The sequence below is a fragment of the Phoenix dactylifera genome, unplaced genomic scaffold, assembly GCF_009389715.1.
Source record: "Phoenix dactylifera cultivar Barhee BC4 unplaced genomic scaffold, palm_55x_up_171113_PBpolish2nd_filt_p 000788F, whole genome shotgun sequence".
NCBI lineage: Eukaryota > Viridiplantae > Streptophyta > Magnoliopsida > Arecales > Arecaceae > Phoenix > Phoenix dactylifera.
The window spans coordinates 79,183-107,004 of NW_024068157.1; the positions used below are offsets into that span (position 1 = coordinate 79,183).

The 27,822-nt window shown below is 38.3% G+C and overlaps 2 protein-coding genes across 2 annotated transcripts; both read right to left on the reverse strand.

Moving 5' to 3' along the window:
* Nucleotides 1-1,372: 1,372 nt before the first annotated feature.
* Nucleotides 1,373-15,272, reverse strand: LOC103707531 (mitogen-activated protein kinase homolog MMK2). The gene is made up of 6 exons (XM_008792061.4): nucleotides 14,826-15,272; nucleotides 7,940-8,069; nucleotides 5,367-5,504; nucleotides 4,086-4,418; nucleotides 2,013-2,196; nucleotides 1,373-1,926 (listed from the first exon to the last, which is right to left on the reverse strand). The coding sequence occupies exons 1-6, from the start codon at nucleotides 14,984-14,986 to the stop codon at nucleotides 1,754-1,756; spliced, it is 1,119 nt and encodes a 372-aa protein (XP_008790283.1). The 5' UTR covers nucleotides 14,987-15,272; the 3' UTR covers nucleotides 1,373-1,753.
* Nucleotides 15,273-16,527: 1,255 nt separating this feature from the next.
* Nucleotides 16,528-21,140, reverse strand: LOC103707530 (50S ribosomal protein L5, chloroplastic). The gene is made up of 3 exons (XM_008792060.4): nucleotides 20,746-21,140; nucleotides 20,422-20,622; nucleotides 16,528-17,180 (listed from the first exon to the last, which is right to left on the reverse strand). The coding sequence occupies exons 1-3, from the start codon at nucleotides 21,064-21,066 to the stop codon at nucleotides 16,845-16,847; spliced, it is 858 nt and encodes a 285-aa protein (XP_008790282.2). The 5' UTR covers nucleotides 21,067-21,140; the 3' UTR covers nucleotides 16,528-16,844.
* Nucleotides 21,141-27,822: the final 6,682 nt, after the last annotated feature.

Below are 27,822 nucleotides of genomic sequence, written 5' to 3' on the forward strand. Positions count from 1 at the left end.
AAGGATCAAATTTTCAATGATGCCATGGCGATGCTTCACTTTATTTATTTGTATGTAATGGAAACCCAGATAAATAATTTCAATCAGTTCTACAGATTCACACATCTATTTGTATGTGAAAATTTCAGCCCCAAACAACTTCATGCAACCACGTCTTTTGGAACCCTCCGTAGCTTCTTCCGATATGCCCATGCATGGAAGAAGCTCTTAAGGTACTTAAGCCCCGTTTGGGGAAGCTATTGGCCATAGAACTTTTGAAAGTAGAGCTATTGGAAGTAGAGCTTTTTGAAAAAGAGCTTTTATAAAAAATTGTTTGCTGTTTGGTAACTATATTTCAAAAATACTATTGTATTTTAACATGTATTTGGTAAACAAACTGAAAAGGTATTTTTGTATGACAAAATTACCATAAAGAACATTGCATAGTATTATACAACAGAGCATAATAAAATATAACATATATTAATACAAAAATATATAATCTAGTACAATATTACTATAATGTAATATAATATTATTATAATATAGTAATATAACATTATATATTATAGTATAATAATTTAATATAATATTAAATTATTTAACATAACATATCAATGTATTATGATATATGTAATATAATATTATATTTATAGTATAATACAATAATAAAGGTACGAAATATTATAATTATTAGCATACATTAATTTTTCATAATATAACATAATATTAAATTATTTAATATAACATATTAATGTATTATGATATAATGTAATATAATATTATATTTATAGTATAATATTTATAGAAAGAAATTTAAAAAAAAAAATTCTCCTAAAATGTGATTTGAAAAATGCATACAAAAATAGAAAACAAGAATAACTTTTCTTGCACGGAAGAGAGTCTGATCTATGGCTAGAGTTCTTTATTAGGGCTCCAACAAATTTTTAGGTTTATAAAGGAACAAAATATGTAATTGTTATATTTTATTATGAATATTTTATTCCAAAAAACAGCTTTCAGACAAAGCTCAAAACAGTTTTTTCGGAAAGCTCCAAAATGAAGCTTCTCCCAAAAAACTATTTTTTGCTTTCTGAAAAAGCTAAAATAGTTTTTCAAAAATTTTACCAAACATTTTTTTCATCTAAAAGTGCTTTTGGAGGGCCAGAAACTACTTTCTAGCCCTCCAAAAGCTCTCCCAAATGGAATCTTAATCTCAGAGCATTTGTACGCACCAGTCATTCTGCAACATGTCAAAGGTAATTTGCAGTCCAAAGACTTATGAGAAGACACAAAAATCATGGATCATTCCTATGAATAAATTAACCCTGCAACACCATTATCAAAGCTGACAAGTTTTTTTCTCAAAAAAGAAAAAAAAAAAGCTGACAAATTTAAAGAGACAGAGAAATTCATTAATGCAAGAGAACCAACAAGATATCACACAACCCACTCAACATGTGGTACTATGGTAATGTCTAAATGATTCTTAGACCAAAATGACATGCCACTCTAACATTCGAGTTCAAAGGCCTGCACATAACATGGTTAACTTCTGCATACGACTTGCTTTATAACTGAACCATTTGATCCACTTCAAATATCTTACATTAAGCATGATGTGGAGAGGACATTAAAGACTCCAGCTATGGCCACTCCCAATAAATTGTACCATGATGATCGTAGCAGCATGTATTTCTTTTTACCTAATGAACGAACAGTCATACAAAGTATCATATTTTTAGGCATATATAGTATCTGCATGTATATCTTCCTAGTGAATAGGATCTGGGTTGTACTTCAGTGACTCCCTCCAGATGAGCTCCTTGATATTTTCTTCAGTAAATGATGGCTGTTCAAAATCAAAATTGAAAGGTGCTCGACAGACAGGCTCATCATTGATGTCATGAAGAGATGCCACATATGGATGACAAAGCGCCTCATCAACTGCAATATGAAAATAAGTACCGGCATGAAAGAATGGAATCCAGACTATATACATTGAGAATAAACTATCAGAAAGTTCAAGGTACCTGTAATTCGCTTGCTTGGATCAAACACAAGCATTCTCTCCAGCAAATCAACTGCTCCAGGAGACATGCTGGGGAATCTGACAGAGAAATTTTGCTTTGGATATTGTGGTAGCTGTCTCACATATCTTCGGGCATTTTCACTTCGAAGAAACCCAAGGTTTGAGTCATCGGGTGAACCTATTAGCTTTTTGGCGGAAAGAATCAAACGAATCGTGTCAGAATTCAAATTGAGCAATAACTACTTATCCTCCAATCATCTAACAGTTTTTAACATTGTAAAACTAAAAAAGAAAAGCAACTAAATGAAAGTTGAATAACTCCTCAATCATCCATAGTTTATTGCAAGGAAACACAAAGTTGCTTATGCACATACAAAGATAATAACAGCATAGAACAAGGAAAGCGGTGTGAAGCACCCATTAATTAGATAAAATTATTTTGCACGAATTGGAATATGACAAGGCAGTTTATCATAATCAGAAATTCCATCAGGAAATTTGACTAATGCGTGAAATGTCTTTAAGGGAATGAAGGTGCAAATTTTGCCCAAACCTACATATAATATATTCATATTTAGACACACCCCGTACAAAGTTGCTGACGAAGATCTGCCTATGTCCGCCTCGAATAATGCAGAGGAAGCAGCCTCAACTATTAAAAAAATAATAACTTATAAGCCTGACCTCGTGTCTCTGAGGTGGTTTTGTCCACCGCACTTGGTGCATGTACCAACGGGCTATATCCCAAATCAATAGCGTTCCAAGATCATTTTTTTCACATTCCCATAATGGTTTTCTTAAGTGTCCTTTCCGGATACTCTGTTTGAGCCCCAATTTACCACAGCCTCTTATTCTTCATAGCATGGTACAATCTTATCTCACTTCATCAGTTCAAGTACTACCTCGTTCTGTGAAGCACCCATCTCGGGCTCCTCGTCTTTGCAACCATCATCGTACATATATGAACTTTCTTTTGTTGCCCAAAGTTCTGACTGTACAACATCATTAGCTTTATATCCGTATTATGCAATTTTCCCTTGACCCTGCTAGCATGACAGTGAAATATACTACCAAGCACATCTTTCCTTTTTTCATACCAATGTGGTTATTTACACATATTGTTATCCATCTTTCATCTTTCAGCCTAAGATCTTGACGACATTTGTGCCATCTGCTTGACCGTATTTTTTGATCATGCCACAAGTCATCTGTGTTCCCATTATAATTGCACCCTGCTAAGTCCAGATTTGGTTTGATTTAATTGGTTAGGACTGGTATCCTCCAAAGCCTTCCTTCGTATTCCCACATAGTACATACTTGCATGATGAGTCTTAGAGACAAGGGTTAACTTTTAGCATAGGCCTAGGTAACTGGAAATTTCTACTTAGGGTACATCTCACTTTGGAACCTCACTGGAAATTAGTTGCTGCACCTCTTCCTAAAGGCTTTAACATTTCTCTTTGTTCTTCATAGCTGAATTTTTCAATTTCAAATCACATCAGAAGCTAAAAACACTGGCGAGCATCACTCAAATCCGAAAGCTTCATAAGGCATTGATATTTTTAGATGCCAGAACTATGAAGTGACAAGCATAATACTAAAAGTAGCACAACCAAGAGGGCAAAAAGAAAAGGAAGCTGGAAAGTCAAAACAACAGTATGAAAAATTGAACCTATGGATTAATTTTTTTATTCATAATTTGTGATGAGACCTCAATTGAACTACTCAGAAACGATTTAAAGTGAAATATTGGTAGATAGAGTCACAACAAAGGATGCATGAGAACAGCAAAAACAAATTAGAAAATTATAATAACACAACTTTATCGGCGTAGGAAGATTTTTTTCCAAATAACAAAAATAATTGACAGGATTAACGATAGTTCTCCAAAAGGGAACACAACAATACTGTTAAGATCTGTCTTGGATTCACCATGTACTCATTTTATTTATCAATAAAATTTTGCAGTGGATTTACACCACTGTCCTCAAAAAAAAATTGTTAAGCCGGAAATCCTCCATGCATCAGCCATCTTGCATATTAAGTTAACTAATGAGATTTCTCAAAGCCATACCTCAGTGATCAATCTTAGCTGATGGACATAGTCTCTTCCTGGAAATAAAGGTTCACGTGTCACAATTTCACCAAGTATGCACCCTACTGACCAAATGTCGATAGCAGCCGTGTATTCTGAACAATTAAGGAGCAGCTCAGGTGCTCGGTACCAACGAGTGACGACATACTCTGTCATGAAATCTGTTTCAGAGGTTGTCCTTGCAAGTCCAAAATCTCCTATCTTAAGATCACAATTTGCATTTATGAGCAAATTGCTAGGCTTGATATCACGGTGCAAGACATTTGCTGAATGGACATATTTCAGCCCTCGTAATATCTGATATAGGAAATACTGCCAGAACAGATAAATATCATGAGATTGCATTAAAATATACTGACTACAACTTATTGTTTAAACATCTGGAAGTCATGTTCATGCAAAGTATCACAGGTACTGAATTTACACAAATTCTCAGACATGATGGTTAAAGATATTTCTTGAACAACAAAGGAAAAGAGAAAACATTTTTGGAAGTAAGACAGCAATGGATTTTTTGAAAAAAAATCCTTTAGAAAGAGTCCCTTCAGGCAAAAACAAGTTCTCTTAGCTGCAATAGAAATCCTATCATCAAGAAATGTTAACACAAAGCAACATATTCAAACTCTGCTTCAGAGATTCAAGTATTATGATCGTGACATATTTAAACTTTAACTAAAGATTTAAGAATGAAAAAGATGATATATAGGTGTTCTCGTAAGTCACCTGAAGTTATAATCTCAAAACAATTAAGAGAAAAAAATGTGGTCCAACAAAAAACAAAAGATGAAAAAATGTGAGAGATTTTAAAAAGTGGAGAGAATAACAGGTACAAGAAATATATCAAAAATAGGTAGAAATGTACTGTATACAGAAGTAATTCATGAATAATTCACAATGATCTGTTTATGAATATGAGTTTTTCAATGTTTTGCCAAAAGAATATTATATGTCAATGAATGTTGTGCTATTTCCATCAGATTGTATTAAAATCAGTGAAAAGATTATGGCAAAATATGTGGAAGTAATTTCCCTTCTTCTAAAGAAAAACAGAGAATTACATGAATCATTTCAACCACAGAAGAGAGAAAAAATAAAAAAGAGGAAAAAGTCCATCAGGTTCAAAGTTCTTCCTGTTACAAACATTTGCGAGTATAATCATGATATACAATCATGGAAAAACTATTGATGTCACTATATAAGACATATACAGCTATAATGATATCATTTCACTTGCATTATGGAAAGATTACTGCACCAAACCTGGCAATGGTCATCAGTCAATGGCTGATTGGACCGGATTATCTGATGAAGATCAGTATCCATTAATTCATAAACAATGTATACATCATTAAAGTTTTCCCTCTGTGGAGGGCGTATGATGTCCTTGAGGGCAATTATCTGTCATACAGAAATGATCAAGTTGTCAGGATGTACAGGTGCAACAACAAACACATAGTGCGAGCAGAAGTGCTAAAGTGGAAATAAAGCAGTGAACCTGCAGAGAGTCCTATAATGAGGTATCTTCAAAGTCACAGTTTAGGAACCTCTCTAAAATAGCTTTCACTTAAATCATCAAAACTATGAGACACTATCTAGAAGCACTTGTTGAAGGGAATACATGATTGCATCAGGGCATGCAGCCAAATTATACACCATAAAGACACAGCCAGAAAACAATTCACCGCACAAAGGTGCACGTACATAGAAGTGACAGATATAGTTAATGCATAGACATGCATAAAGATTTACAGATACGTCACTTAACAGCACACTGGCATGTATATTGTTTCATACATGCACTATTTAGGCTATGAATCTAACGTACAAACCCTCAAACACAGTAGATCACCAAGAGCTTGCAACAATAATGATACCAAGCAACAGTTAGTTAATTTCAAACCAAAAGGAGAAATGCTACAAGCAAAGCATAGAAGCCAAGTCATAAGCTGCAGAGGTGGTGATCAAGGTGCCAAGTTATCAAGAATAGACAAGATGACACGAGGACACAAATGCAAAAAGTAGTTAAGGAGTTAAACGCAAATATGCGATGCTGCCACTCCAATATGTCTATAGAGAAGCCAAGATTGAAGTATATGAAGAAGCATGTGATCATCAAAAAAAATAGGTAATAATGTCCAACCAAAAATTAAGATCTTTAAATGGAACTCCCATAGCCATGAGATCTGCTAGAATAATGACCATTATAGAAAAATTGCAAGCCTAAGAATAAGAATGCAAGCTTGGGCTGGTTACCAACTCCAAACAATTGCAAAACAGTATAGCCAGCAAAGTTAACTAGCATAACTGATGCTGAGTAGCCAAGCTAACCGCATGTACAAGATCGATGAGGCCCAAGACTTACCTAGCTGGATGGAGGTAGCGAAGTCATAAGACACACAAGGCAGTGAAAGAGGGAAAGAACCAAAAATAACAAGATTGCACAGAAAATAACTCAACCTCAATGTGAACATCTCCAAACTGGGATATTACTATATTAGTCTACACCTACCAAGGTGCAAGAGGTTGAAAATTGAAACATAGGGAGTCAAAGCTGGTCTCAGAACTGCAGGCATGCCAAGGAAGGGTGATGAAAGCTGTGACTGCAAGCCTGAAACATGACATAAACTGAGGAATAATTGAAATGTGAAGCAGCATCTGGACCCCAAGACGGTAGCACATCCAGCATACAATGGAGATAAGAACTAAGCAATGAAGATTTATGAGCCCCAAAGATCAATTATGATGGCAAGATAAACAAGAAGCACTAAAGAAGGCCGGTTCAGAAAAAAAGATTAAAAAAATGACAACGATTTGAATGAATGATTTAAGAAGACATCATGGGTATTAAATCTCTAAGGATGGCCATATTCAGAAAAGTGAGTAGATAGAAAATCAAGATAATTAGAGCCTAGCTAAGGGCCTATTTCATATTGCTTTCGTTTTCTGTTTTTGTTTTCAAAAATCTGAGAAGGAAAATGAACTAGAATGAGCAACATGTATGACGAAATCCATTTGGCTTTTATTTTGTTTGCATAATCTTTAGAGCTTTTTGTGGCAAAGATTTATAGCTTTCAAAAAGAGTGAAAATAAAAGCAAAGAATAGCAGAAGTTTTGTGCAAATGCTATCCTCAACAGAAATGTCCACATGATATTTCACTAACCAGTCAATAAACAAAAACACAAAAATGACAATAATGCCAACTAGACCCTAACCTAAACTATAATCAAAAATTGGACAAGCACGAAGGAAGACATCGATAGAAGTATATAATAATAGAGGACAACAGAGTGATTGGACCAAATGAAGCTGAGAAAGAACCATAAGAAAACCCTCAAACCGATAAGCTTAAATTTCCATGACTACCATGAAGGAAAGTCTTTTAATAGAATGCTTAGTACAAAAAGGTTATTTACAAATAATAAAAAGTTCAATGTTTATGATGGTTTGCAAGCTATTGGGCCCTAAGAGTTTCAGCATTCACAAGCAAGTTTAAAGATGGTTCACAGCACCTCATGAAAAAGCCATGATCGTTCAGGTGATTCTATTGTCTTACAGGCAAGGAAGTGCCCTTTTGCCCAAGCAGCTTTGGCATGAGGCCCACTAAAATTTCAAAAGCAGCCAATTAATAACTACAAATATTAGGTTCAGAGAAGTTAGTCAACATTGTCTGGTCATGTATTAGCTGGTCTCAAATATCTAAAAGAACCATTCGTAAGACAATTTTAGAATAATGAACTAGCAAAGACTGCAAATATTCAAATAGCCAAGGTCTAGAGTAATAAATGAAAAGTAAAATAATTAAAAGCAAGCAGCATTAGTATGCTTAGCTTACATTTTCATGATCCATGTGACAGAGAAGCTTTATTTCTCTTAAAGTTCTCTTAGCGTCAATCCGATTATCAAATGCATTGCCGATCTTCTTAATAGCAACCTCTTCACGTGTTTGTGAATTAACAGCAGCACTGGGCAGAAGAAAAACTGTGTTTAGCCTTCAGTAGGGAAGAGCAAAGATTTTATCCATTAGAACTTGAGCCATGAAGGTAACACTTCAGTTATGGTGGATAAATCCAGCTGGTTAGCACATCAGAAAAAGAAGGTACAAACAGTAAACATTATGTATTGGTTGCACGAATTCTTTGAAATCATCCTTGTGTCATGGTTTTAAGAAACAATAAAGCTGAAAGATCAGACAAAAGGAAACAATAAGAGATGGTATTAGACATCAAGCACTCAGGGTAGCCAACAACAAAATGAACGATCCAAGGAAGTGATGAAAAATAGAAGCAATTCCTCCAGGAAACTAAATACAAATTATAGACCTATCCTCCTACTGCCTTGTTTGGCAAGATCAGCTACCACCAAATCCAACTCTGTGAATATGTCCTTCTACTGCTAGCTAATTCTTTTTGAGTTCACATAAATTCCAGTCCCATGTATATACTATAAGGTCCCCTGTAGATTGTAAAGCTAGAACTGGATTTGGGATTGTATTCCATTACAGGATGTTGTCATACCTGAAGAGAATGTTTTAGGACGAAACAGTTGGTGGAATTTTACTTCGCAAAATGAAACTAATGTGACACGTAATAAAAAAAATTCCAAATACCGACATGCTAAACATTTCTACCAAACTTTTTTTATGTACAGTCTTGCAAGTACCAAGTGGTGGCATGTGTAGCCAAACCACCCACTCCAGCAGTTTGCGTAACTGAAACTATACCAAACAAACAAATATATCTTAATAAATGGTTCAATAACCAAGTTTCAGTCTTCGGAAGGTTGTATTTGTTACTGTTAGAATAAGTGGCTCATATTAAGTGGTATTCTTATTTGAGTGGTACACTGGTATTCTAACGGAGCGGAGCGAAGCGACGAGATATATTTATCTTTGGGATAATTATGTAATATTTTATCTTACCAGGGATGCTGATAGGGATTGGGACTCCAGGGTTAGGGTTTAGCTATAAATATCTTGTAACCCTTGTTATTTTGTGATAGTGAAAGTTACGGCCGTTTCGCTCCCGTGGACGTAGGCACATTGCCGAACCACGTAAATCCCTGTGTTCTCTTTTCTTCTTCCTCCTCCTCTCTCAATTCTGTGCATTGTTCTGTTCGCCGTTTGGATCCTGTATTTTCCGCATCAATTGGTATCAGAGCCTGAGGTGATATTTCCTGCGGCCGTGGGCGGTGTTCTTCCCGTGGGGAGATTAGAGGCGTCTTCTCCCAAGCCGAGAAAACGCAAAGAAATTTTCCTCCCGTGGGTGGTCTTTTCCGTGCCAGGTTGGTTTCACAGGAGGGGTTGCTTCTTGAAGGCCGTGAAGAGAGGGAAAGGGGAGATCAGCCGTGGAAGGTTTTGCTTCAACGTGAAGGTAGGAGATTTTCCTTTCACGTCGGAGGGGTTTTTTTTGAGGGTTTTGTGTCCTCTCTCCCAAGCACAGGGAATACAATTCTTCACGTGGGCGTTCCTGCTTCACGTGGAGGGGGGGCTCGTGGGTTTCTTCTTCCCAACCGAAACCCCATTGTTCTCTGGTTCGTCGTGGCTCCCGTGGAGAAAAGAAAACCCCATCGCAGAGAGCATCTTTCCCCGAGCACGCCGTCAACCCCGCAGCCTCCTTCCCGTCGTGCTCTTCAACGGGAAGCAGGAGATCAAGGAGGAGAGGAGCGCTGTCCGAGCAAGGAAGCCCAAACCCCCATCGTCGACCGACGCAAGCGAGGAGAGGAAGAACTTCCCGTCATCCGCGCGCCACCACCGCCGTCCGTGGCGGGATCCAGTGGAGAAAGAGGCCGTCGCTAGCGCTCCGCCCGCCGGTCCTCTCGTCGCGAGGAGGGGGGTTCTGCCGTCGCTAGCGTGCGTTCTGACCTAGGAGAAGAGGGGCGTTTCTGGTATTTTAATTTTTCAACAGATCCTATTTTTCTCTATTTTATTTTGCAAAAAGATAAGATTGTAGGGATGTCTTCTGCAAAGTTCGATGTGATAAAGTTCGATGGAACTGTAAATTTCGGGCTATGGCAGAGGAGGGTGAAGGATCTGTTAGTATCACAGGGTATGGTGAAGGCCCTGTATGGAAAGAAACCAGATGACATGGGTAATGCAGAGTGGAAGGAATTGGAGGCTAAGGCTGTTTCAAATATACGACTTTGTCTGGCTGATGATGTGATGTATCATGTCATGGACGAGGAATCGCCGGCGGCAATTTGGTCAAAGTTGGAGAGTCAGTACATGTCCAAGTCGTTGACGAACAAGCTCTATCTTAAGCAGAAACTGTACGGTCTTAAGATGATAGAGGGTGCTGATTTAAGCCAACATATCAACGTGTTCAATCAGATTATCAATGATTTGCAGCGAGTTGATGTGAAGTTCGAAGACGAAGACAAAGCGTTGATGTTATTGCATTCTTTACCTGCTTCTCCTACGTACGAAAATTTGGTTACAACTCTGACGTGGGGAAAGGAGACCCTAGAGTTAGAGGACGTCATTAGAGCCTTGTTAGGTTTTCATCAGAGGAAGAAAGCCAGTGCTGAGAGTTCTCAGGGAGAAGGTTTAGTGGTGAAGGGTAACCAGGAGCGTGGAAGAAGCAACACAAGGAATGGATCAAATCGCAGTAAATCCCGGTCTAAATCCAGGAAAAAGAAGAGCATAACATGCTACAAGTGTGGAAAACAGGGTCACATAAAGCGAAATTGTCCTGAGAAAAAGAAGGGTAAAGATGATGACAGATCTGAAGGGTCCAAGTCTGCAAATATAGTGAAAGAAGACACAGAGAGCAGTGATGGTGATATACTTTCAGTTTCGTCCAGTTCAGATCATCTCGCGGATTCTTGGATTCTAGATTCAGCATGTTCTTATCACATGACGCCCAATAAAGATTGGTTTGACACCTACAGGTTAGTTAATTCTGGTTCTGTTTTGATGGGTAATGATGCATCTTGCAAAGTCATTGGAATAGGTAATATCAGAATTACTATGTTTGATGGTGTGGTTAGAACGTTGTGTGATGTTAGACATGTTCCAGATTTGAGAAAGAATCTAATTTCATTGGGTACCTTAGACTCTAACGGGTTTTGTTACAAGTCTCAAGGTGGAGTAATGAAGGTTAGTAGAGGTGCTATGACAGTGATGAAGGGGCAGAAAGTAGCAGGGAACATCTACAGGTTGATAGGGACTACTGTTGTAGGTGGAGTTGCTGCTGCAGAATCTGAGTCTGATAATACAGTCTTGTGGCATATGCGTTTGGGTCATATGAGTGAACGTGGTATGCTGGAACTGCATAAAAGAAATTTCCTGAAGGGTGTTAAAACTTGCAAACTGGATTTCTGCAAGTATTGTGTTCTTGGAAAACAGAACAAGGTTCAATTCAGGACTGCCACACACAAGACAAAGGGTATTCTTGACTATATTCATACAGATGTTTGGGGACCAGTCAGAGTAGCATCACGGGGTGGACATACATATTTCGTAACTTTTATTGATGATTTCTCGAGAAAGGTCTGGGTGTACTTCATGCAGCACAAGTCAGAAACGTTTGCCAAGTTCAAGTTGTGGAAAGCTGAAGTAGAGAATCAGACAGGGAGAAAGATCAAATGCCTCAGGTCAGACAATGGGACTGAGTACACAGATTCAAAATTCATTGAGTTTTGTGAGCAGCATGGGATTAAGAGACACTTCACAGTACGCAAGACACCTCAGCAGAACGGTGTGGCGGAAAGGACGAACAGGACTATAGCTGAAAGAGCACGGTGTCTCAGGTTAAATGCAGGGCTTGCAAAGAACTTCTGGGCAGAGGCAGTGAATATGGCATGCTTCTTGATTAACAGGTCACCTAGGGCAGCACTAGATGGTAAGGTTGCAGAGGAGGTATGGACAGGTAATGAGGTAGACTACTCAAGTTTGAGAGTATTTGGATGTCCTGCCTATGTGCATATTCCTAGTGAGGAGAGGTCAAAGCTAGACCCGAAGTCTAGACAGTGTATCTTTCTGGGGTATCAGAAAGGGGTGAAAGGGTACAAGCTTTGGGATTCGAAGGCAAACAAGGTGGTGATCAGCAGAGATGTGGTTTTTGATGAGAAAGCCATGTTGAAAAGTACTCAAGAAGAAGAGAAGCAGATGCCAGAAAGTTGCATCAGCAATAAGCAGGTGATGCAGGTGGAGTTAGAGAGTTCTGTCAAGGAAAATAATGTTCAGGGTACAGAGACTTCTACCTCAGCCGATCAAGAGCAACATAATATAATCACAGACAGATCCAAGCGTACTATCAAGCCACCAACTAGGTATGGTTTTGAAGATTTGGTTTCCTATGCATTAATCACTAGCAGTGGAGATCCTACTACTTTTCAGGAGGCAATACACAGCCAGGAGAAGAGTAAATGGATGGGTGCTATGATGGAGGAGATGGAATCTTTGAATAAAAATCAGACATGGAAGTTGGTGAAGCTTCCAAAGGGGAAGAGAGCGATAGGATGCAAGTGGGTGTTCAAGAAAAAGGAAGCAGTACCAGAAAAAGAAGGGGAAAAGTTCAAGGCACGTCTGGTAGCAAAGGGATACTCACAGAGAGCTGGGATTGATTATGATGAAATTTTCTCCCCAGTGGTCAGACACACTTCCATCAGGGTAGTGTTGGCATTGGTAGCACATTACAATATGGAGTTAGAGCAGATGGATGTAAAGACAGCTTTTCTTCATGGTGAGTTGGAGGAGCAGATTTACATGCAGCAGCCAGAAGGATTTTCAGAACCTGGACAGGAGCACTTAGTCTGTAAATTGAGGAAGTCACTTTATGGGCTAAAGCAATCTCCGAGGCAGTGGTACAAGCGTTTTGACTCCTACATGATTCGGATTGGCTACAAGAGATGTGAGTATGACTGTTGTGTTTATGTGAGGAGCCTTGATGATGGTTCTTTTATTTTTCTGTTACTTTATGTGGATGATATGTTGATTGTTGCGAAGAGTAAGAATGAAGTCAACAAGTTGAAGACTTTGTTGAGTAGAGAGTTTGACATGAAAGATTTGGGCGCGGCCAAGAAGATTCTTGGGATGGAGATTCGCAGGGACAGAGATTCCAGAAAATTGTGGTTATCTCAAGGTAGTTATATACAAAAGGTGTTGGAGAGGTTCAGCATGGGTAATGCGAAGCCAGTGAGCACACCTTTAGCGAATCATTTCAGATTGTCTACCTCACAGTGCCCAAAGACAGAAAAAGAAATTGAAGACATGTCAAAGGTTCCATATGCTAGTGCAGTGGGGTGTCTGATGTATGCTATGGTTTGTACTAGGCCGGATTTAGCGCATGCAGTTAGTGCAGTGAGCAAGTTTATGGCGAATCCAGGAAGACAGCATTGGGATGCAGTCAAGTGGATTTTCAGATACTTGAGGAGTACTACAGACCATGGTATCATGTTTGTCAGACAGCAGGATGATCCTTCAGTCGTGGGGTATGTTGATGCAGATTATGCAGGGGACTTGGATGACAGGAGGTCGACTACAGGCTATGTATTCACTCTTGCAGGAGGGCCTATCAGTTGGAGGTCCATGGTACAGTCTCTAGTTGCACTATCTACGACTGAGTCAGAGTATATGGCAGTGGCTGAGGCTGCCAAGGAAGCATTGTGGTTAACGAGATTAGTCAAGGAGCTGGGTGTTCAGCAAGGTGGAGTTCAGTTGCATTGTGACAGTCAGAGTGCGATCTATTTGGCGAAGAACCAGATGTATCATGCGAGAACCAAGCACATAGATGTGAGGTATCACAAGATCAGGGAGTTGGTTTCTTCCGGTGACATATTGCTTGAGAAAGTTCACACTTCTGAAAATGCAGCAGATATGTTGACAAAACCCGTTACTGCAGACAAGTTCAAGCATTGCTTGGACTTGGTTAACATCTCTAGGTGCTAGAGAGGATGTGTTCCAACCTATCAGCGTCAGGTGGTATCCCAGGTTATTTTTTCTCCTAAGGGGTGAATATTCGCCAAGGTGGAGATTGTTAGAATAAGTGGCTCATATTAAGTGGTATTCTTATTTGAGTGGTACACTGGTATTCTAACGGAGCGGAGCGAAGCGACGAGATATATTTATCTTTGGGATAATTATGTAATATTTTATCTTACCAGGGATGCTGATAGGGATTGGGACTCCAGGGTTAGGGTTTAGCTATAAATATCTTGTAACCCTTGTTATTTTGTGATAGTGAAAGTTACGGCCGTTTCGCTCCCGTGGACGTAGGCACATTGCCGAACCACGTAAATCCCTGTGTTCTCTTTTCTTCTTCCTCCTCCTCTCTCAATTCTGTGCATTGTTCTGTTCGCCGTTTGGATCCTGTATTTTCTGCATCAGTTACCACTAGCTTCTTCAGTTATCTACTTTTAATGTGCAAAAAAAACTTTTCAAACATTGCAATCTCTCAAGATTATGCATCCTCTTCATTCTTGCAATTAATAACCACTATGCTATAACCTGAAATCCGAAAACACAATCAGCATCCAGATCTACTAAGGAATTCATAAAGCCGACTAAAAAAAGTCTATTTCCTAGACTTTTTCCCCCTAATAAGCCATCATAAGTAAAGAAAAACCGCTAAAATTGACAGAAGCAAAGACCATACCCGCTTCTAAGAAACCAATTGAGAAGTCAACCGGACCAACATACCCGAAAAAAAAACATGATCGAAAATTCAAAATCCATGCACAAAAAGAAAAATAACCTATGAAATAGAGATGATATCTCTCACCAAACAATGCCGTAAGCCCCTCTCCCCAAAGGCCGAAGTGGAGGAGTATACTTGGCGGAGACCTCGAACAGGTTGCCATACACATTGTGCCGCACGTAGCGCCCGCCGTGGGTCAGCACTCCCCTTGTCTGCCCCTCTCCAGAGCTCGAACCCGACGCCATCCCCTGCCCACCGAACTCCCCCTCTCCTCTATCAAAAAAGGGAAGAAAGAAAGATTTGGTGAAGGAGTCGAAGGGAACGCCGAGAAATCCCAAGGAAAAGCGAGGGGAAGGGAGGAGAAAAGGAGGGGACTCGAGCTCTGGGAACCCGTGAAACAGGGTAGGGGAGTTCGTCGTTTCTATTCTCCTTTCTTCTTCTTTTTATTCTTCTTTCCTTCCTCGCGAGTCCTGTTTGGCTCTGAAATGAGAACCCGAGGGGGGAGAGAGGGAGGAACAAAGCGTGGAAAGGTCAAACAAGATGGCTGCTTTTTTGTCCGATGGATTTGGGAAGGCGACTGGATTGGCTGTTCCTTCGGGGTGGGAACAAGGTGGGTCTCCTTACGTGGACGGATGGACGGAATAATGAATTTAATAATAACGCTCCCGGAGGTGGACAAGGGTGGACTAATGAATTGAAAATTAAATTAGGTGTGATGGCTTTAACTACCGAGCACGTGCAGCGTATGCAATTGATTTTGCACTGCCCGTAATGTAATTGTGATAAAACACCATATTTTGTAGCTAATCACCATACGTGCATGTAATTGTGATCAAAAACCATAGATCGCCTTCCACTGTTTAGCACCATCTTGCATCACATTTGGTATATGTCCATCTTGCACCCATGTAGCATTGATGGCAGACAACTATAATATTCAGACAGACTGCATCAAGGAGCTTCATTCATGTTATTTGATGTTTTACCAATATATGGCTCATCCCAAACCCCGACCTCGGTATATATCCCAGAAAAAATGTTTGGAAATTATTTTAAAAATAATTTCCTAAAAGTTTGAAATAGAACACAACCGTTATGGAAGCTTGATGCCTCTTCAAGATAACTTGATTTTTCATGTGGTTTTCATACAAGTATTTCGTGCGCTTTCTGAGTAAAACATTTCCTTTTTCTTGTTTATTCCTTTTCACTTATTGTATTTTTGTGCGTTTTGCCTTCAGGCTCTTTCTCAATAGATGAACGTTGATATGTGCTCCGTATCGTTTGCTTTACAAGCGGTCTACAATGTCATCCAACCAATTAGCCTCTAATTCCACATATAATAGCCACTTAGCACAATTTCGAATGAACTCAGGTGCCTTCGCATCTCTCATGCGAACCACTCCAGGAGAATTAGACAAAATCTTAGTAGAAAAAGATGAAATTAGAAATACACGTAGTCGACGTATGAGATAGTCTTGATATAACTTCCACTGCTTGATAAAGATTGGCCAAAGTTTCAAAACAAAATACCGATGGAAGAACCAGAGATGTCTGCATGTGCTGAGGTACCTAAGATTTGATACACCAATTTCAGAATAGGAATCAGCCGAAGAATAGTCTTGATCGAGCAGAAAATCAAAAAAGAAAAGCTCTGCTTATTTCAGTTGACTTTCATCCATGTCAAAACCATAATTATAAAAAAAAATATGCATGGGATGGATGTAAGAAACATGGGAGTTTCAGGAAAAATGCATAAATTAATCACACTGGTGCGGCATATAAATACTGACTTTATGGTAATCTCACAATTTTTTCGGTGGAGAAAACATCAGATTGATTTTTGAATTTCTGGTTCTCCTAAGATGCAAAATATGCATAGGGCTGATGGATTAACTCCCCATTCTGATGACAAACCTACAATAGAAGCACATAAGCAGGTTCTGCATGAAAATTTAATATCTGCATGAAACTCATGTAAGATTACCCCAAATTCCACAGATTTTACAACACAAATTCACTGTTTTAACCATCCAAGAAGCAAACAAAACAGCTCCCGTCCTGAGAAAATGCGCAAAAGGAGCCACTGGTGTGCCCTTTTGCTCATTACCTTCTTCGTCCAGATTTGGAATCAAAGTGGTGAGCCTTTCTCTTCTTCTTGCGAATTATCACTGTCGGGCCGCCACCCTCTTTAAAAGGCATGCCTAGGAGAGCAAGCAATCTCTGGGCCTCATTATCTGTTTTTGCTGTGGTTGATATGCAGACGTCCATTCCCCTCTGCTTACCAAGGGCTTCATACCTGATCTCAGGAAACACGCTCTGATCACGCAACCCGATGCTAAAATTCCCATGCCCATCAAAACTGTTAGGGTTGGCACCTTGGAAATCCCTGGTCCTAGGGAGACCCAGGTTTATGAGCCGATCCAGAAAGAAATACATTACCTATACCATGCAAAGTTTCTATTATGGAGTAAATGCGAGTGTTATATTTAGTACAAATAAGAAAAACTGGCATACCTCCAGCAAAAAATTATAGCTAAGTGCTGGAACAGGAAAAGAAAGGAGCAAAGGAACGAAGAAAAAAGAACAATGTGATTGCAGATGTAAAAGAGGTGTAAAACTAGTTTAAGGTATATCACTCATGTATAGGGTCAAAGTTTGTTATACATCCAAATGAAACAATTTGTTCGAATTATATACCATGTAAAATCATTTTTCTCATTTTGATTATCCACTAAATAAAGTTATTCATCATCGATGAGCATATCATGCTTCGGGGGCAATGGTTTTACAATGTAATAAATTTTGACTTAAATTGTTCTCTTTATGCATGTCCTACTGGTACTTTCAATTTTTGAATTATTTGAGAAGCCAAACATTTTTTGACACTTGCAGACTATCTGGTACTTTGAAATGCTCACTTTTGGCACACTATGATGATCTCAACTACTAGCATCTTATCTGCATTTTTTTTATTTTTTATCAATTTTTTATTATTATTATGATATTTCAACTGAAAGGGCTAGAGTAAGTATCTTATTTTATTGGCTTTATACACACCCTGCAGCACATGATTTGCTCATTAGCATGAAATCCTACTAAGACAATTTTGGCTTTATGCCCTAACTAAAATGTGCATGAGCAATATATCATCATAACCCAAAATATTCTCATTAAGCATTTGTTCAGAAAATTTCTCTAGTAAAATGGAGACACAGGGATGTCCTTTGTTGCCTTAAGGTGTATCCATCTCCCATCAAACATATAAAATCTTGATGGGTTCCAAACCAAAGAGAAAAGTAGAACAGAAAGAAAGTTACTTGGAGCAATAAAAAATTGAAGACAACAAACTAATAGATATTTCATAGGCCAAACATATAGTAGGAAAGGATTTGAGCACTACAAAAAGAAAAGCAAGGGTCACAAAGCCTTCAAAGTGGTTCAAACGCCCATTGCAACTTTGCAGGATGAAAATGGAAGCTTAGAAAAGGGTGTGAACGAACAAAAATCCGATGTTTTAAAAAACTGTTGGTGGCCAGCAGGCAGCCAGGGTTAGGCACTAGGTAGATGCCCAGAGATCAAGGCAGACACCACCTCACCTCCACAGCCCCCCACCCCCACCCCCAAAAAAAAGAAAAAGAAAAGAGCCACACACACAAAGAAAGAAAGAAACAGAAAACTCACAGATACATGGAAACATCTAAGGAAATAATTACACTCCAGAAATTGAAACATAGCATATCAAATAAGATGGAGTAAGCTAATGGAAAGTGCCAACTTGGCAATGTTCAACACTCATTTGTAAATCAAAGTCGTCTTCAATGCTCAAACATGATGTAAAATACTAAGGCAAATGCCTAGGCTTATGCTATGTGGCTGCACCTGGATAGGTGCACAGGCCACAAATGCAGTGCTTCTATAAAACATCACAAGACATCAAGAGAAGTTAGGTCCAGGAAAACGAATATTGGCATCTCATAGAAACAAATGCTCCTTGAAAAAGAAAGAAAAAACAATCAATCAACTACTTTAGAAAAGATTCTAATGACAAAGTATAAACTGCCCTTTTATGTCTAAACATATATTTTAGCAGATACAAGTAAATCAAATGGGATTCGATCTACCAGGTGGTAGTCCACAGAATAAACAATGCAAACTCAAACATGAAATTGACTAAGAAAGACAGCATGAAGAATAAAATGAAACATAATATTGAAATGACAACCAAAAAAGGACAGTTCCTACAGTGATCTGGTACTAAATGACTGGCAAACACTTCCCAAGTCATATTCATTGGCTGAAACAGAACTTAATCATGTTCATATCCCCTTGGTTCTCTCTTAGCTAGCTAGTGAACATGCCCCCATCACCATTAGATAACTTTCATAGCTTCACTCAAAAATTGCATTATAGCTACCCTTACTGCTGGACCTATTTGTGGTTGCAAGGCATCAACTATCATCTTTAGTCATCCTGCAGGGCAAACACCTTCTAGCACTCTCTCATCAAGTACCAAAATTTTTATCTTTAATACTTACAAATATAAACAGGTACTTGTTTTCATTATTGTTGTTTTCTAACATTTTGATTACAAGAGTATGGTATGAAAGTGATATTAAACCAAAAAATTAATGTATAATAGAATGAGATACTCAGATAGATTACATAATGCACTACCACAACCATATTTATGACCAACAAAAGAGTTCCAAATTTTGAACTGATGTTGCTTCACACTTATCATACTTCATATGAACAAGTGTTCATGCTAAATTGCAATTGACATGGAATATTTATTATGAATAACAATTATACAGTGTTTACTGTCTTCTTCTGATAATTCTTTGTTAATCTTTAACTTCTATAATGTATCTGTGTATGTGGTGCATTTGGAACTTCAGTCTTTATATAGAAGCATCATGTTGAGTTATTTAAGTTGAAAAACTGTTGTCAAAACACATATTCATGTTATGAAGCTAGCTTCCTTAAAAGAAGTTCTTCAGCCAACCATCCAGGTTAGCTAATATATGCTGGGAAATGCTTTATAACAAAATACCCTCTATTAACAGTGGTGATATTCATCTTTATGATCAAGCTAAAGGTGTTCCAAATTTTCTATTCCAGTAAAAGCTTGAAGAAAGTGGATACATGATTTCAAATAATCCCTTTATTTTTGCTTCATTGTACAATAGTAACACAAACCTCCTTCATGTGCATATCTACTCTATTTTATGGCATTTGAATAAACTGTGCACTAAACAACTGGAAAGCCGTGATTTTCCACTTAATGCCAATTAAAGTTTATATACTGCTCTCTCTCCACACATTCCATATTACGGAACTAACAACCATAACAGAAGTTCAACTTTACCAATGATTCTATAATATATACAACAAAATAACCCAATACACATAGCAGCAAAATGCGTTTCTATAATTAAGTTAAATACTGCTTGTGAATCCGCTCTTTCAATCTAGAACTTGAAGAAAGACTGAATACATGAAGTCCAAATTAAACCCTTTTTTTTTCACATCAGTAGTGACACAAGCCTCCTCTAAGTGCATATTTACCATTTCATGGTATCCAAACAATCTATGTTCTAAACAACTACAGAATCCCAACTTTACACTTAACAGCAATCAATATAAAGTTTACAAATAGGTTGACCGAGAACTCACTTACATTACCACGAAGGGTGACCGCAATACCAACAGTGGCACCCTCTCGGAGCTTGAAAGAAGCAATGGAATTCTTCGCCTTCGTCCTCACCGGTCTCTGCCCCGTTATCATCGCCAAACCCTTCATCGTTGCCTCCAAACCCTTCGAGTTCTGCTCGGCATCTCCCATCCCACAATTCACAACTATCTTCTCTATCTTCGGAACCTATCACAACATCCCTCCCCGATCCCAATAGATAAATAAAAATCGCACCTTTGCCCAAAACATCCACAAAAACCAAGCGAAATTGATGGAGAAAATAGAGAGAAGAGGGCGAGAAGAGAGAACCTCGTGGACGTTCTTGTAGTTGAACTCCTCTTTGAGGCGGGGGACGACCTTCTCGAGATACGCGGACTTGAGCCGGTTCACCTTCTCGGCCTCCGACCGGTCCACGAGAACGACGCCCGTCGACGACGTCGTCTGCGGTGGGGGAGGAGTGGCAGCGACGGCGGCCAGCACCATCGGCGGCCGTGCCCTGGAGCTCAAACGGACGCCGGTTCGGGGAACTCCCACGAGAACCCGGTTCAGGGGGTGAGCCGAAAACAACCGGGGGTGGACCGGGTGAGAGAAGGGGAGCGGCGGGCATATGGCGGAGGTCGCGGCGGCCATTGAGGACCGCCCAGCTCTGGCGCAGCGGGCGGATAAGAATTAAGAGTTGATGATAATGATGATTTTGATAGGGTGGGTTGCAGTCACTTTTTACTTGAGTTACGGACCACACTCGGCCCAGTAGACTATATAAGGTCCAGAGGTTTGCAATGGCCCAGTAGAATTTTTTTTTTCTTTTTTTTTTTTGGGTGGTGGTGGGTTGGGGTTGTAGTAGCCATTAAGTAGGAATTTATGCGTGGATATTTTATGAAAAAAAAAAAGAGAAGGCATATTCTTTATGGAAACTAGTAAGGACCATGCCACCTTCGAGCTACTCCTCTCCTCTTCTTTCTAGACCTTTTAAAATATCAATTCCGGCCGATGATCACCAGAATTTGGCCGAGAAGGGCAATGCCTTGTTTCCTCTATTTTCGAAAATCACCGCTATTTTCTTCCAATTTATAACTACCTCTGTAGACGGCGTTTATCACCAAGGCTTTTCTTGATACCCTACAATAGCTGAAACCTGTGGCCAGAGCTTCGGCCACCAGGATGTGTTGGATCCATGGTTTAGATGGTCGAAACCTCTGTTTTGATCTGTCTTGGCACTGCTGGCTGTCAGTCGCCGCCTGCTGCTAGTCACCATCGGTCGTCTAGCCGTGGGTCCTTGACCCCAAGTACCACCCGCAACCATCCTCTTCCTTCCTCTTTCTTGGTTAGAAAGAGAAGTATTCTTTCTCTCTCTTCCCCATCCTCTCTCTCTATTTATCTCTCTCTATATGATCTGGGGCTCAGTAGAGGATCCTAGGTGTTTACTTTGTGGACTCCAGATTGGCCCAAATAGAAGGTCCGAGACTAGCTCAATTGTGACCATTCAACATGTTGACTTTTACCCGATCTTTGCTCGCATCCTAATCGTTATTGGATTCTACTGGATTTGGCTATCCTCAATCACTATAAGTTATCTATATTTTGGTTTGATCTTTAACTGGATATAATGAATTTGACCAGATTGACCGGATTGTTGAGTTTTACCTCTCGATCAACCCTATGCTTCTTCATTCTTATCGGGCATGAAGCCCTATCTCTCTTTATTCGAGTCTTAATTGACTCCAATGTGGAGACCCTGAACCGTCCCGGTATCCGAGCGGTAGGCCGGTCCATTACTTTGGCTTTTGTCAAGTCTCTTAAGAACTTAGTCATCATTGACCTTCATTAAGTCACTTAAATCATGTCTGATCTTGATCGGTTCAGTTCACTTTTTTTCAGATCGACCAATGCAATTAGGTACTGCCACATGATTGACATTACCTTTTCTCCATCCTGATTTAGGCATAAGGTCGTATCCGCAATAATATCATAATTATTAACTTTGCTTTGCTTCTAAGACAATGATAAAATTAATTATATTTTAATGATATTAATGCAGGCGAACCTGACCTGTCTAATTGTAGTAGAATTTTGAAGGAAGATATGGTAAGTAACCTAATGCTTCAAAGTATATTTTATGATTTTTGGTAAAATGATAATTAGTTTATTAAATTTGATAATGATATATATTTTATACTTGGTTAAATAGGTCAGACATATTATTATTACGATAGTAATTATTTTAAATTATATTATGTGTTATGTTATGAAATTTGGAAAATATGGCTAGGCAAATTATGAAATTTATTTTATGTATATGTATTCTCAGCATGGCTATAATCTGGCCCCACCAATGAAGATTATTCGTTAGGTCTATCGACTTAATTTCACTCATGCCACCGGATTACGTGGCCATAGCCCAATATTGGATTCCTAATACCAGTTTATAAAAAGAATAGTAAATTTTAAAAGAGATATATATATTATTCGAAAATTGATTTATTTTCAATCAGTATCATGCTCTTTAATTATTTATTTATTTAGCATGCTTAGACCCTACATTCTGGCGTTATGTTGCTTACTAGACTAGCATAGCTCATTATTCTCACTTTCTTTATTTTTCAGATCATGAATCATGATTGCCCGGTACTTGAAAGAGTGCTCTAAATCTTCTGAAGATATTCGCAGTTATTGGTTCTAATTTAGTTAGAACAATTTATTTGATTTGATTTAGTTAGCATATTTTGACTTATGTCATTTTGGAACAATTGATTATGAGAATGATTTTGTTTAGATCTTCATTAAATCACTTTTTGATAAATTTTTTTTATTATTATTGCTTTTTAATTATTATGGCTTGATTTATAGCCATGTATGCTCGCATGGTATGCGGCATGTATTATGCTCCGGGTTTGGGCCGCGGCACTTCTCATAAAACTAGACCTTCAACAATAATGCAGTGCCTAATAAGGCCAATTCTTTACCATGCAATGGACCAACTCAGGCCTGTTTAGCAAGTTAAAAGCCTAATTGGTTCAATTTTATGCCCATTGGTCAAGTCTCAATGAGGCATGGCAGCTCCAACGAGGCCTTGTAAGGCTGCATTTCTTTAGGACCACCAAATTAATAAGAGGACCCATAAATCTAGCTGAAGATTGGGCCAGCATCTTTCAGATGAATTGAATTATTGAATCAATTCAGGTCTTTAATCACGGAGCCGCACAATATTTTGCTCCTCAGCCCCAGGCGCATCAGCTTAACAGATATAATCAAGAAAAGCCCATTATTTTGAAGACCTAAAAAGCCCACTTGCACCAAACCTAAAGCTGTTAACGATACGGGAATATCTGCATCTAAATATAACCATTTAAATCAATAATTTTTTTTTCCCGAAATCATTTAGCTCAACTCTCAAGGAAACTGAGGCCCTTGAAAGTTAGAATCGGTTACTAAAAACTCCAAGGTTCTTCCTTAACCTGGTTTTTAGGGATAAGATGTTTATTTTCTGATGACGGTGATTTGGTGTCGCTAGTCCGCCCTGAATACCGAGAAACTCATCCCCTCCCAACGTCTTTGTGAATACCCAAAAAACCCTAATGTTCCAATAGCTAGAATATTGTAATGTCTTATTGAACAACTCATTTCTGAATCTTTTTGTGAAGACACTTTATTCTTTATTGATTAGGAAAAAAAAACTCCATCAAGTTAAAGAAAGAACAAAAGAAATATACATTTACGGATAATTTTTTTAAAAAAAGATCATATATCGATGCCCACTGACCGGGGTAGTTGAAGGACAAAAATATGGGCAAGCAATTACGTGCAAGCAACTGTTGTTGTCTTGCACTCGGAACTCCTAACTTTCTACAAATATATTAATAAACAAAATTTTGAGTGCCGTTAGGGGGGAAGAATGCTATGAGGAAGAAAAGGAGTGTGGGGAAGGGCTACATGCGTTTGATCCTTTTTCTTGAGACCGCAAAAAGGGGCAGGGCCCGAGTGCCTCCGAGTCCTAGTTAGAAGATAAAACAAGGTCTAAAGTTGGGTTGTTAATTGGTTAGCAGACAGCGACTCCAAGTCAAGACGATGGATGGGGACTCTCGGAAACCGAGGGAAGTGCTCGCCGGGAAATTGGGTACTTAGCAGCGCTAGCTATTTGGGCATTGGCAGAAAGGGGTGATTTGGGATATTTATCTCTAAATTCTAAATTATTATTAGAGTAAATTACAAAAAAAATTCCAAAATTAAGTTAAAACTATTTTTATACAATATATATATATATATATATATATATATACAATATATATATATATATATATATATATATATATATATATTGTCAAGAGTCTTTTTCTTTTTGAGATCAAGCGGTTAAGATTTTTTTTCGCTTCGCCACGCAACCACGAGCATCATTTCCCGACGAGTGGCCGACGACAAGCTTCTCTCCCAACCGGCAGCCAGCGACGAGCATCCTTCCCAACTAGCATCCGGCGACGAGTGTTCTTTCTGATCAACTTTTGTTCGCTGTTGCCCATCCGCCACATCATAGAGATTGAGGATGCTGATGTATTATTTGCCGATTCTGAGTTCACTTATCCAATATTGTAGACATAATCTTTAATATTGCCGTTATAGATGAATATTCCTATGTCTACATATGGAACTATGATAATTCTGGCAACTTGTCATCAAAAGGATCCAATTCAGTACGCATGTAAGATTTTTTTTCTTTTCGGAGGGTGCATTAGTTGTAATTCCATAGCCTGACTTAGACCATAGATAGGCTGGCTCAAGTAACAAAACTCTTGATACTTTTTTTTTAAAGTAGAAAATTTTAGAAAAATCCACTTCGAGAGAGATTTAGATTGTCTTTCCGTTGGCACATTGCTCTTTTTATGATAATTCATCAAAATTAAGCTCCAGACCCATGGCATCTTACGGCTGTTCTCCTTCTTAGGTAAATATTATATCACTTAAGGCTAATTTGATCATTTTTTAAAATTTTTTCTGATATAGCATTTAGGTCCTATTTAAATTAATGGTTTGGCTAACATTCTGTTAAGTTATTAGTTAAAGTGTTGGACAAAAATAAATCTTAAAGGATAAATGTAGATTTTTCAAATTATTGGATATAAGTATAATAAACGTAAATCTTAAGAAAGTTTTTGTAATTTACTCTTATTAATAATCAAGCGTTTCTTACGTACATATCATCCTAAATATTGAAATTTGTATGAATATCCTTCCAAAATTAATATTTGTTATTTATTTTTATAAAATACTTATTTTATATGTGTACATTTTATTTTTTTAAAAAATATTTATATAAATTTTAATATTTAAGAGGTATGCACGCAACAAATTCAGAGTAAGATAAAGCTAGAGATAAGCATAGACGGGCATGCTGAAGGATTTATTTGGTTCCCCAGGTGCCGTGAATGAGACGGTGCAGGGAAACAAAATGACATACAGTCAGTTAAACGTGAGAGAATGTTAGGTCCCAGGCACTTTGGATCGGTGCGCCGCCACGGTCGGTTGATGAATCTTATCATAATATAGTTTGAAAATGGCACAAATGGACGTGGTAGTATGCGGTCAGCCGCCATAAGAGGCCCCATATGAGCAGTGCAGTCATCACAGCATGAGCAACCAATCACACATTCGCTACTCTAGTACGTTGGCATAAACTTGCTTACCCAGTACTCTATGTTTATCTCCAATATGTCCTAATAACTCTACCATCAGTCACCTAGTGTTAGTGATCCTTCATATCTCATGGTCAGCCTCCATAAATTTATGACGCAATGTCCTCTAATTCGTATAGATTATAGACCGAGTTTGCTCTTTGATACAATTTTTAACAATTCAAAAGGTATTTTTTTAGACTTCTTAGTCCTGTATAGCTATTCAAAATCTAGTGGGCAAGTTCGCCATTAATTCTAAAGTTTCTGATGCTTATAATTGGTTAGCTTAGATTTGCACATGCAAAGTGGAAGTTGTTATGCAGTCGTTTGATCATCTCCAGGCTAAGCATGGAAGGCGACACTTGCCCGACATTAGAGCATGGAAATACCAAAAGAAAGGGACCACTAGATCGAGCATCTTTCATGCTTCTCAGCGTGTCATCTTTTAATTGTTCTCTCTTGTTATGACCGGGCTAGATAGCCAGCATCTTGGAGTGGGTGGAAGCTTGATGGGCCCATTTGAATGACCATTTTCTTTTATCGTTCAGCACAGCTTAGCACTGTATGCGAACAGGTCGAACAATTTCCCCACTCTTCCGTGCTCTTTCCTCCCACCTTCCACTCTCTATCTCCTTCGCCACCTTTCCATCACCAATTCATTGCGTGTTAGCTCGAAGGTCGCCACTTCGTTGTGTCATCACCAGTGTTATCTCATCGCTTGCAGAACATTCTTGATTGAGACTGAATTTAAGCTTTGTCTTTGTCGACTTAAAAAATGAAATCAAAGAGAAGGAAGTTGGTGGGAGAACCATGCGCTAACTTCATTAGAACTTTTAAGGGCTTAATTACTTAGCATGATTAGTTTCTTTGTTTTTTTTTTTTTTTTTTTTTTTTTGAGAAGAAGGGAGGGCTATGGCCATCATTAGAAATTTATTTTTTTGAAAAAAACAATACTAGAAACAAGGTCCAAAGGCAATAACGTATGCTGCTCTTGCTTGTTTGAGATGCCAAGTAACCAGAGAGAATTTATTCTTAATGTAACAAAAGATAGGCTTATGGAGGCCATGGTTGGCCTTGAAAGAAATATATTACTTTTCAAAATTTATTGTCTTTTATTTTTCTCTTCGATTTTTTTTTGATGGTTAAAATAGTGATAATGCACTACCACGATGGTTTGAATTCTAGACTCAAAAAACGTTTCGTAGATAGAGGGTGTTGACCAAATGAGCTAGCAATTATTGAACCCTGCCTGCTATTTCCTTTCCTATTTTTCAACCCTAAAACTTGACATATGTCAAAACACAATATGAATATTTTCTATCCTGGAGAACCGTTTGCGAAGGTCTTTTCACTTGGGAGCTTTATGGTGAAAATGTTGGATATAGAAGCTTCATGCTCGAATGACATTTGGCCTATTACACTTGATCAAAGAGTTATATCTAAATAAAATTTCTAATTTTCAAGAGAGACTGATAAAATTTTTATTTTTTTAGGAAAAATTTATAAATTTTGTTTTAGATTTTTTTTTTCATGTGTTGGTCCATGTTTTCGTATGAGTTTAGGTATTAAATTAACATTTTGCGACAATAATATTGGGCTTGAATCTCCATGCCATACTCAAGTTTTTGTTTCCCATTATCCCCCAAAAAATCTTATAACATGAAACTCTCTAATCATTTTTAGAGAAATATGATAGAAATGGAATTTTTTGGCCATGAATATA